Source organism: Chrysochloris asiatica, unplaced genomic scaffold (assembly GCF_000296735.1).
Source record: "Chrysochloris asiatica unplaced genomic scaffold, ChrAsi1.0 scaffold00128, whole genome shotgun sequence".
Taxonomy (NCBI): domain Eukaryota; kingdom Metazoa; phylum Chordata; class Mammalia; order Afrosoricida; family Chrysochloridae; genus Chrysochloris; species Chrysochloris asiatica.
Genome location: NW_006408646.1, coordinates 1,630,750 through 1,643,227, shown reverse-complemented (window position 1 = coordinate 1,643,227; position 12,478 = coordinate 1,630,750). Strand labels below are relative to the sequence as shown.

At 43.0% G+C, this 12,478-nt stretch overlaps 1 protein-coding gene across 1 annotated transcript in view; it reads right to left on the bottom strand.

The window, feature by feature from the left end:
* The window catches only part of SEZ6L (seizure related 6 homolog (mouse)-like), a 114,914-nt gene extending 102,763 nt beyond the window's left edge, over nt 1-12,151 (bottom strand). Inside the window, exons 1-2 of the mRNA XM_006869294.1 lie at nt 12,097-12,151; nt 9,067-9,756 (exon numbers count right to left, since the gene is read on the bottom strand). Of these exons, the coding sequence (XP_006869356.1) occupies nt 9,067-9,756; nt 12,097-12,151 (745 nt within the window). The remainder of the gene's footprint in view (nt 1-9,066; nt 9,757-12,096) is intronic.
* Between the last annotated feature and the right edge of the window lie 327 nt (nt 12,152-12,478).

Here is a 12,478-nt window from a genome sequence, read left to right as displayed (position 1 = left end):
GTATCTTAAACATCAGCAGGGCCACCCATGGTGGTCAGGTTTCAGCAGAGCTTCCAGACAAAGACAGACTAGGAAGAAGGAGAGTCTGACTATTTCTGAATATTTACCCACTGGAAACCTTGTGAATAGCAGTGGAACACTGTCAGATATAATGCCCGAAGATGAGCCCTTCAGGTTGGAAGGTACACAAAATACGACTGAGGAAGAGATGCTGCCTCAATGCAAAGTTGACCTTGACAATGAGAATGGAGCAAAACTTTTGGGACTTTCAGTTGCAGATGGAGCATAGCTCCAAATGAGGAGGAACAGCTACAAACACCCATTAATAATTGGAACATGGAATGTACAAAGTATGAAACTGGGAAAACTAGAAGTTGCCAAAAATGAAATGGAAGGCATAAAGATCAATATCCTAGGCATTAGTGAGCTGAAATGGGTTAGTATTGGCCATTCTGAATCAGACAATAATATGGACAATAATATGTTAGGAATGACAAACTCAAGGAAAATGGTGTTGAATTCATCATACATTTCAAGATTTATCTTGAAGTATAGTGCTGTCTGTGATAGGATAATATCTGTATGCCTACAAGGAATACCAGTTAATACCAATATTCAAATTTACAGACCAACCACTAAAGCCAGTGATGATGAAATTGAAAAAGTCTACTAACTTCTTCAGTCTGATATTGATCAAACATGCAATCAAGATGTACTGATAATTACTGGTGATTGGAATGCAAAGGTTGAAAACAAAGAGGACCTTGGTGATAGAAATGATGTTGGAGATAGCATGATAAATTTTTGCAAGACAACTTATTTAAGGAGCTCTGGTAACATAGTGATTACCACTGGGGCTGCTAATCTCAAGGTCAACAGTTCAAAACTACCAGCAGTTCCACAGGAGAAAGAGGAGGCTTTCTGCTCCTGTAAAGATTTACAGCCTCAGAAACCCTATACTGGGTCACTGAGTCATAACTGACTCCACGGCACCTAACAACAACAACAACAACAATGACTTATTCAGAGTCCTGGTTTGGTGCTGTTGGATAATGCATTGGACTGAAAGGTCGGTGGTTCAAATTCACCAGCCATTCCTTGGAAACCCTATACAGGATTACTATGATTTGGAATCGACTCCAAGGCTCTTAAACAACAACAAATGACTGATTCATTGCAAATACGTTTTTAAAACAACAGACAACTATACACATGGACCTCACCAGATGGAATACACAGAAATCAAATTGACTATATCTGTGGAAAGACACGGTGGAAAAACACAATATCATCAGTCACAACAAGGCCAGTGGCAGACTGGAAAAGACTATCAACTGCTCATATGCAAGTTCAGGCTTAAATAGAAAAAAATTAAAACAAATTCACAAGAGTCAAAATATGACCTTGAACATATCACACCAGAATTTAGAAACCGTCTCAAGGATGGATTTGATGCATTAGACAATAATAATCAAAGAACAGAAGAGTTGTGAGATGACATCAAAAACAGCATACACGAGGACAGCAAAAGGTCATTAAAAAGGCAGAAAAAACCAAAATGGATGTCAGAAGAGACTCTGAAAATCGCTTTCAGTGTAGAGATGCTAAAGTGAATGGAAGAAATGATGAATAAAATAGCTGAACAGAACATTTCAAAGAGTATCTTGAGAAGGCTAAGTCAAATATTATAATGAAATGTGCAAAGACCTGGAGTCAGAAAACTAAAAGGGAAGAACATGAACATGTTAAAGCTTCAATTTGCAGTATTGAAGGATTCCATGGGCAAAATATTGAATGATACAGAAAGCATCAAAAAAAGATGGAAGGAATACACAGAGTCATTGTACCAAAAAGAAATGGTAAATATTCAGCCATTGTAAGAGTTACCATTTGATCAAGAACCGATAGTACTAAAGGAAGAGGTACATGCTGCACTGAAGGAAATGGCAAAAACCAAGTATCCAGGAATTGATGGAATAGAACAAACTGATGCTGCACTGGAGGTACTCACTCATCTAGGCCAAGAAATTTGGAAGACAGAGAGAACAAACAAGATGGTGGATTGGGTGGAAGCTGAGTGAGGAGATCCGTCAGCAACAACACAGGATACTGGACCAAGCAGGCTGAGAGGATGGTCCCAGAACTGTGAACTACTTATAAAGGAATTTTTAGAAAGTTGGAAGGCTTATAGCCAGTGGAATTTGTAGCAGAAGCAAGAAATCCAGTGCTTTCTAATCCAAGGTACTCAGCTGCTCCCTAAGCAGCTGTCTTAGGCAAAACTGAACCGGGAAAGGATCAGAGCAGCCACGGACAACTGACAGAGCCATGGAGATAAAGGAAGAAGAGTAAAAAGGGAAGCCCATCTCCTGATCACATCTATCTGGAGGCAATAAAAAAACATAAAAAATAACAAAACACACACTCATCTAAGTTTTAAGGCCACAGCTAACCACTGAATATGGCCATAAAACAGAAGCAGATGACCATATCAGCACATATCCAGAAACAAGATAAAGTGACTGAGACAAATGAGCTGGAGGCAGACCTACACGCCATACTCAAAGGAGGGCAGGTTTTAGAAATACCAGAGAATGAATTCATAAAAAGGTTATAAAGTGTTTCAAAACACTTTACAATGGAGTTGAGAAAAATAAGGAAGAAGTCAGGAAAGCGCTTACAGGAACAATTAAATAAGATGGATACAGCATTGGAAACAATTCCAAAACCTACAGAAAGAGATCCAAATGATTAATAAACAGAATATCAGAAACGGACAATACACTGAAAGGGCAAAGGAGTAGAATTGAAGAGATGGAAGCCAGAACTAGTGAGCTAGAAGATAAATCTCTCAATACCACTAACATAGAAGAACAAACAGAAAAAAGGATAAGAAAAATCTGAAGAAGGTCTAAGATTCATGTTGGACAACATGAAGAGGAATAACTTAAGAATTATCAGCATTCCAGAAAAAAGAATCACACAAGTCCACAGAAGAAATAGTTGAAGAACTTCTGGAAGAAAATTTCCCTAACATCCTGAAAAATGAAAAGATTAGCATCCAAGAAGCTCAATGAACTCTAGAAAGGATAGACACTAAAAAAAAAAAAACACCAAGACATATAATAATCAAGCTCTACAAAATCAAAGATAAGGACAGAATCCTGAAGGCAGCTAGGGAAAAGAGAAGTGTAACATACAAAGACAAGAAAATCAGACTAAGCTTGGATCTCTCAGTAGAAACCATGCAGGCAAGAAGGCAATGGGGAGACATATATAAAACCCTGAAAGCAAAAAAACTGCTGACCAAGAATCCTCTACCTAGTAAAGCTGTCAATCAAATACGATGGTGTAATCAAAACATTCCAGGATAAACAGGCGCTAAGGGATTTTTGCCAAAGCCAACCCTGCAATGAAAAACATCATAAAGGGAGTTCTGTGGGCAGAGAACCAATAAGAACAGACAACAACTAAAGGATGACGTACATGGCAGCATCACCTGGAAGTCAATTGACAGATGGAAGAGTAGAGAACAGAATAAAACTAAAAGAAAAAATTCAGATGATCTGGGAGGTCAGTCTATGATAAAAACAATTACATTGTAAAATAAGGTAAACCCAGAGGAACAGAAATCTAGGTGGTGGGAAGGTCAAGTAAATTACAGGATAAAACAGACTGTCTTAAATGGAGGGAAAAGTTAAAGGAATATAAGGTAACCATAACAGTGGGGTTGGGATGGGAAGCTTCGGGGGAGGTGGAGGGAGGCAATGGTAGAGCACAGGGTAAAGGCAGACATGTCATAGTTCGGGTGTTGGGTAGGGAAATACAAGAAGGGCAAGGAGGTGGAAGAACAAGGTAGATAGGGGAACACTGAGACAGGTTTGCATGACCTAGTGGGACAGAAGTGAATAGTGATGCATGCTCAACTTTGGAACAACAGGGCTCTGGGATACAGGGATCTAGGTATAGATTGAAGAGGGAAAATAATACTAAGATGCCTGACTGTCTTATGAATATTGTTTTCCTTTGCTTACCGTTGTAAAATAGACACTTGTGTGGGATAGAAAGGAATGTTGGGAAACATGATTACAGAAAACTTGCAAGCCTGTCTTCAGTCTTTAACTGACTGGAATACCCAAAAGGGGTTCTACAACTTGCCCAGTGAAACAGGCCTCTTGTGGAGCTTTCACAGAGTACAGGACCTTAGGTGGAATCCTGAGTCCTATCCAGAACCTTCTGAGATGGGACATTTCCCCCCTAGAAAGGATTAGCAGTCCAGCCTAGAACAGCTAGAGCAACAGAAGATGCATCTTCAAAGAAAGAACATCAGGAAAAACCCAAAACAAAAATGACAGTATGACTGGCTACTGCAAGAATAAGCACGGTGTTCGCTGAGAAGCCATCAAGGCAAACAATCAAGTTCCTTCAGGACAAACCCCCCTCTAAGACTGAAACTCAAAGGGAACACATGAGCAGGCATGTAAGCTTGCTGGTGAGCACGTTGGTCTACTGGTGAGTGGAAGAGGGGGAAAGGCAGCAATGAAGAAATGGGCTGAGTTCAACCATGGTTCATTGACTCCCATTGACCTAGAGATGAGACAGAGAAGAGGAAGTGCTGCTGGTCCAATGTGTAGTGAGACCTGGGGACACCTGAGCCCATGGACAAGGAAATAGCCAGAGGACTAGAGCTGAGAGTGAAACATCCAGCTGATATGAAGTGACGGGAGAGGCACAAAAACACCCAAATTTGCAGATAGTAACTCATTTGACCTAGCCTTGAATGGCTTGATAATCAGAACTCGACTAGAGGAAGATTACAAAACAACAACAACTTCTGATAAAGGAAACAAGGGTAAATTGCTACAATTTGATGAACTTGACCTATACTCATGGAGATAGGAACTCTAAATACCAACAGAGAGGGGAGTCTTCACATCAAGTATCAATGCTATCCCCTCTGTACACAGGATGTAGAGGGACAGGCAACTTAGACATTGGATACCTAAAATGAGGGGGAGATAAAGGCACAAAGTAACTGGCTTAGATGATTTCAAGAGGGAGTATGGGGGAAGAAGGAGTCCTCACTGAATAGTTGTCATCTTGTCTAGATAGGTCTGGTTAAAAGAGATGGGGATGCAGCAAATCAAAGAGGGAAAAAATCTTTAAAGCAAAGATCACTCCCACCCCCTCCATACAGAGTAGACAGGGATGGGCAACTTGGACATTGGCTACCCAAAATGGGGGGGCTACAAAGGCAAAAAGTGACTGGCTTACAAGCTTTCAAGAGGGTACCTAGATCCAGAGGGCGTGAAGGAAGGTAGAATCGCCACTGAGTAGTATCCAATCTGTCTAGGCGGGACTGATGAAAGGAAATGCGGATAGGTCTCTTGTGATACAAGGGCGAATAATTGTTACCAGGACTGATTGTGAAGGTTGTAAATGTAAAAATAGACATTTTGTGGCAAGGAGGGGAGTGATTAACTTTGCAGACTAGGAGCGGAGGTCCCTGGGACCATCAAGGGAGAAGAACGGAGAGCAGGACCCTACCCAGAGAAGCAGAGCTCCCAGAGATGGAGGCAGAGATGATGTGGAAAGATGGAGCAGCTGGGGACTCAGGACCCAGGGAGAGAGAGGGCCTGTGTCTGATGACTGGGGTGGGGCTGGGGGAGCAGGCTTGTAGGATGTACCCTTTTGTTGATTGGTGATGCATGGAGGGGACTGTAACCATGGCAATGAAACAATATATGATAGAATGAATGTAAAACTAATGTTCTCCCATGTAAACTATCACATAATTCACAAGAAAACTTAAAAAAATAATAAATAAAAGAGATGGGGATAAGATTCTTATGATTCAATAGTGAGTAACTGTTATCACGACTAATTGCGGCTGTCACAATTGTAAAGGTAGAAGTTTTGTAACAAAAATGGGGGAGCAGTTAATGTTACAGTCCAGAAACAGAGGATCCTAGGACCATCAAGGGAGAAGAGCCCAAGCGGAATGCGGGACCTTATGCAGAGAAGCAGTCACACCAGAGATGGAAGCAAAGACGGGGACATGGAGAGAGGGAGTGGCTGCGGACTCTAGATTCATAGAAAGAGAGGGACTACGAGATGGTGGCCATGAGGCAGACTTGCAGAATGTGTCCTTTAGAGGAGAAAATTATTATGTATGCCTGAGTGTTTTTTTGTTTTTTTTTAAAGAGTCAAAGTGAATATAGAGAAATACTGTTAATTGATGATACATGGAAGGGACTGTAATCGTTGTGATGAAACAAGTTGTATGATTTGTTGAATGTAAAACTGATGATCTGCCCTGCAAACTTTCACTCAATCCACAATAAAAACTTACAGAAAGAAAAAAAACAAACCCAAACAGTATGTTAGCATACAAAAAAAAAAAAAAAAGAAAAAAGAAATTTGGAAGACAGCTATTTGTCCAACCAATTGGAAGAGATCCATATTTGTTCCCATTCGAAAGTGTGTGACCTAATAGAATAAGGAAATCATTGAACAATACCATTAATATGACTTGCAAGTAAAATTTTGCTAAAGATAATTTAAACATGGCTGCACCAGTACATTGACAGGGAACTGCCAGAGGTCCAAGCTGGATTTAGACGAGGATGTGGAACAAAGGATATGACATCATTGCTGATGTCAGATGGATCTTGGCTCAAAGCAGAGAATTCCAGAAGGATGTTTATTTATGTTTTATTGACTATACAAAGGCTTTTGGCTGTGTGGACCGTGAAAAACTATAGATAACAGTGAGAAGAATGGGTGTTTCAGAATACTTGATTGTGCTCATGAGGAATCTGCACATAAACCATGAGGCAGTTGTTTGAACAGAATAAGGAGACATTGAGTAGTTTAAAATCAGGAAAAGTGCGGGCCAGTTGTATTCTTTCACCATACTTATCCAATTTGTGTGATGCGCAAATAATCTGAAGAAGAACGTAGTATCAAGATTGGAGGAAGACTCATTAACACCTGTGATATGAAGACGATGCAACCTTGCTTGCTGAAAGTGAAGAAGGCTTAAAATACTTACTGATGAAGATCAAAGACCACAGCCTTCAGTATGGCTTGTACCTAATGAACATATTGTCACAACTGAACTAATAAATAACATTATAAATGGAGAAGAGATTGAAGTTGCTAAAGATTTCATTTTGCTTGGAGCCACCATCGACACTCATGGAAGCAGCTTCAAGAAATCAAACAAAGAATTGCATTAGGCATATATGTTGCACAAGACCTCTTTAAAGTGCTAAACATCAAAGTTGTCAGTCTGAAGACTAAGCCTGACTTAAGCCATGGTATTTTCAATCGCTTCATATGCATTTGAAAGTTGAACAAGGAATAAGGAAGAACATAGAAGAATTCATGCATTTAAGTCATGGTCTTGGAGGAGAATATTAAAAGTACCCTGGACCGCTAGAAGAACAAACAAATTAGTGTTGGAAGAAGTCAGCCAGAATGCTCCTTAGAAGCCAGGATGTCGAGACTTTGTGTCATTCTTTGGACATACTATAGGGAGGGACTAGTCCCTGGAGAAAGACATCATGCTTAGTAAAGTGTAGGGTCAGCAAAAAAAGAGGAAGACCCCCAATGAGATGGATTGGCACAGTGGCAGCAGCAACAGACTCATGTGTAATAACAATTGTGAGGGTGGCAAATGACCGGGCAGTTTCTTTCTGTTGTGCCTAGGGTAGCTAAGAGTGGGAACTGACTTGATGACAACAACAGTAACAAGTGACCCAAGGACAAAGTTCAGAAGGGTTAGGAAAGAAGGAAGAATGGACACAGGAAACACAGCAGAGGATGGGGGGGTGGAGGTGGGGGGTGGGGGAGGGAGACAAGTCATGTTACATTGTGGGGATGGCATCAATGATATGAAACAAAGTGTCTGAATTGGTGAATGGTGAAGGGATCTGCTTGTAAACCTTCACCCAATTCACAATATGAAAAAAAATTTTTCTTTTCTTTCTTTCTTGCTTTTTTTTTTTTTTTTTTTTTTTTTTTTTTAAATGAAAGCCCTTTGTTTAAAAAATTCTGGTTCCAAGATGAAATGGTTTTCAATCTTGCTCCTAGCTGTGTGGCTTTGGGCAGTTTGCTTTATGTTCAGGGTCTCTGTTGCCTCCTCTTTAAAATGGGGATATTAACACTGATCTCACAGTGTCAAACTCACTGGGTCAATTCTCTCATGTGACAATATTATGTGACAACTTGTGTTTCTTTCCAACCCCCAAGACATGCTCAAGCTCTAACCTCACATACTTTTGAAAGCAAACTTATTTGGAAGCAGCATGTTTGCAGATGTAATTAGTTAACATAAGTCATATGGTAATAGGGTGGGTCCTAATGTCATCTGCCTGGTGTCTTAATAAGAAGAGGAGAAGACACACAGAAACACAGACTCATAGGGGAATTGGCCTTGTGGAAATGAATGTGGAGATTGGAGTGATGCATCTACAAGTCAAGTAACGCCAAGGGTGATTAGCAAACACCAGAATATAAAAGAGACCAGGAAGTGTTCTTCCCTGCAAGTTTCAGAGAGAATGGAGTCCTGCTGACCCCTCAGTTTTGGACATTTAGCTTTTAGAACTTGGAGACAATACATTTCTCTTGTTAATCCTCTTGGCACAGTAGCCCTACGTATGTCAAAGTAGAACAGCCCTCTGCTGTAAGTGTGATTTGATGGGCAATTGGTTTTTGGTTTTAAGTCACTAAGGGTTTTCAGGGCCTTGGGCAGCCCAATTTGTGCTTGCCTGTTCTCCTAAAGGCTGGTGGTTTGAATCCACCCTGAGGCATCACAGAAGAAATATCTGGTGGTCTGCTTCTCTGAAGGCTACAGTGAAGAAAACCTTCTGGAACTGAGTTCCACCCTGTTGCCATGCACCAGAGTTGACTGGACAGTGATAGGTTTGGCTTCTTGGTTTTGTTATGACCGCCCTAGGAAATGAGTATGTGTGGAGACTGGAATTACCCTAGAATTACCCCCATGGTGTCCTGCACGCACTGGTTGCACTGCTGCTGAGGGGAACGAGGCAGAGGGCTACTCACCTGGGGCCTGCTCTGTGGTGATGACCGTGGTGATGATGGTGGACGTTGTGGTCTCCTGGTTCTCCTCAGAGGCTGAGCCGGTCAGCTCATTCTCACCTCCTTTGTCCACCAGCGTCATGGGACTGGCCTCCTCTGGAGGGGCCTCCTGGCCTTCCTCCGGCCCCAATGAATCCCCGTGGGGGAGCGTGTGGGCCACGTAGGACTGCGATGTGAATGGGGATATCTGCAGTGGGGTAGGTGTCGTGGGGATACTATCTTCCTTCCGGTCCAGCCAGAGGGGTGTCTCTGATGCAGGCCGGCGTGTCTCTGTGGAGGGGAACAGGTCCGGGTCCCCCGGGGAATGGGGCTTCTCTGTGGATGCCGGCTGGGACATGGGTCTCAGGAGAGCTGCTGTGGGGGTCACCTTTGGTCTCAGCTGCTTTCTGGCTGTGTTCACCTGCTTGAGAGAAGGCGGCTTCCTCCTGGTGGCCAAGGTATGCTTGGCGCCCACCTGCTCTGGGGGCAGCGTGGACAGGGCCTGGGTGTCTGGAGGTACAGGAGGGGCTGTCCCTGGTGACTCCAGTTCTGACAGCCCGTCCTCAGCTGTGGTCACTTTCTCTTCAGGGTTGCTGCTCAGACTACTGCTCCCCAGGGCTCTTGAGGGTGGAGCATAAGTACCCGAAGAAGCAGCATCTCCCTCAGGGTGAGCATCTGAGGAAGAGAAGACAGACCAGTCAGCTTAGGAGCCAGGGCCTCAAGTCCTCAACCCTCTCTATGTCAGACTCTGGGGGGCCTCCTAGGGGTTGGGCCCAAAACCCAAACCAAACTCACTGCCACTGAGTTGATTCTAGCTCATAGCAACCCCACCCCATAGGACCGAGCAGAATAGCTCCTCAGGGTTTCTGAGGCTGCCAGTCTTCATGGGAGCAGACAGCTTCATCTTTCTCCCATAGAGTGGCTGGTGGGTTCGAATCGCTGACTTTCCGATTACCCTTTGTCACCCTTCAGGTCTGGAAATGAGCTCACCCCCATGGCTCAATTTTTAGCCAAACAATAGACGGGTCTATAAGGGGAACACACAGTCCAACACTTAACCCACTGCACCCCTAAGCCATATTTTCCTTTCTCCTCCTCCTTACCTTTCTTTTCTCATTCTCTTCCTCCTTTCTTTCTCTTCCTAAGCATTTATCACATCAAATAGAAATCAAAAGCTCTATGAGTCTCATGGCCTAGTTGTAAGTACATTGGAAAGAGGGACAGAAAAGCAGAACTCATTCTATTTAATGTGATAAATGCTTGGTAAGAGAGGCCCTTTGCATACATACCAGCAGCACCGAGAAAAGATGCTCCTAGCCCAGTCTGCAGGGCATGCTTGCCATGTGCGGTTGGGCAGGTTGTTCACTGCACAAGGGCATCTGACTGACAGGACTGGCACAGGGCTGAAAACTAGCAGACTCTTGTTCTTAGCTGTGTGCCCTGGTTCAGGGCTAGACCCTCCTTTGACTCATTCATATAAAAGAGACTTTGTGGGAGACACAGAATACGTTGGGGTCCAGAACGGTGAGACAGAGGTAAAGTGGAGATATGGCTGAGGTAGGTGCATAAAAAGAATTGCCAGGGGTGGAGAACACAGGTGTAGGAGATTAGAGATAAAGCTGGAAAGGTAGAGAGGTGGGAGCCAGGTCTTGGTGTTTCTAATGTCTGGTGATTTATAACCATTATCATTATTTTTATTGTTTGTTCATTTCCAAGGAGTGGTTGGTGGGTTTGAATCATTAACTGTGCAGTTAGCAGTACAGCGCTTATACTACATTATTTTATTTTTGTTGTTCTTAAGGGCTGTTGAGTTGGTTTCCGAGGAGTGGCTGGTGAGTTTGAACCACTGACCTTGCAGTTAAACCTTCCTTGTGGTCTAGTGCTTATCCTATAGTACCACACCAGGACTAGTAGTATAATACAAATAACATAAAATATACCTTTTTTTCCTTACAAAGTATACAACTCAGTAACATTAAGTATATTCCCAATGCTGGGCAGCCACCACTACTTTTAAATCTCAGAACTTTCCCATCACCCCTATATGCACTAAGCAGTAATTACTCATTACCACGCCCACTGCCCTAAAATTTATTTTTACCTTCAAAGTCAAAACCATTTCATAATTTAAAATAAGAGCTTGACCCAGGCAACTGACTGGCAAAACCATAGCAGGAATGTGCTTTGTTCACTTAATTTGAGACCTAGTTCTGCCAGTTACTGGCTGGCTACTGGCTTCACCTCTTGGAACTTCATTTCCCTCAGCTGTAATATAGAGCCAGATCCCTAACAAACGAAACCAATGACCATCGATTCAATTCTGACTCACGGCGACCCATGTGTTACAGAGTACGACTGACCCATGGGGTTTTCTTGGCTGTTGTCTTTATAGCAGTAGATTGCCAGAACTTGTTTCCTGGTGCTGCTAGGTGGGTTCCTAGGGATAATTTATTGCTGTTGTTGTTGTTAAGTGCTGTCCAGTCAGTTCTGACCAATAGTGACCCTGTATAGGGTTTCTGAGGCGCGATTTTTACCATGGATCTTGTGGATAGCAGTCCAGTGCTTATCCTACAGCACCACACCAGGACACCAAGTGTAAAGCACGATCTAGTAAGTAAATGGAGGTAAAGCATTGAGTTGTGTCTCCCAAAAGGCAAGTGTTTAGTGACTGCCAGAGGCTGTCATGGTTTTTGACTATTGTCCTTGTAATCACAGGCCCACTCAGGGATCCTGTGGGGTCAGAACATTCTAGATGAATGATCTGGAGATAGAGAGGAATGAGATCATGGCACAAAGGCCCTCGGATTGATAGCTTTCCTTATTGATTTTCTGTGGAGAAACACTCACTCAGCCCCAGTCTCCAAGTCCTTCGGTGCTGTCATTTAAATTTATTTCAGCAACCTTTGGAAAGGCTCATTTACTTTCATGGAGTTGGCGGCAGTGGCTTAATCTATATAGACTGCAACAGTTTGCAAGTAGCATCAACAAATGTCCCTGTTGTGTAAAGTTGATTACCAGCCAGCAAGCATTCTAGCCCACGGAGCAGGCTCAGTGTTGAGGAGGCGAGCATGGCCCAAGAGCAAGTCAAGGCACCAGAGGTGCCAGGACAAAGAGCTAGACCAAGAGTTGGGGACCCTGCATGGTGGTCCTATCTTGGCCACTACTCACTACCATAAATTAGTGTGGGGATCCTCTTCTCTCCCTATCGGTCCACTGGGCAAGACCAGATAAGATCTAAGGGCTTTCAGCTCTGACTGTTGGCTTTTGAAACGGCCAGGTTACTGACACTTGTTCTTGGGGCAGTTTGTGTATCCTAATAAATAAGAGGAAAGTGACAAGCCTGATTGACACTGTTTTGTAGGGCCCCATGGCCACATTAGTTTCAGCCATCCTTCTC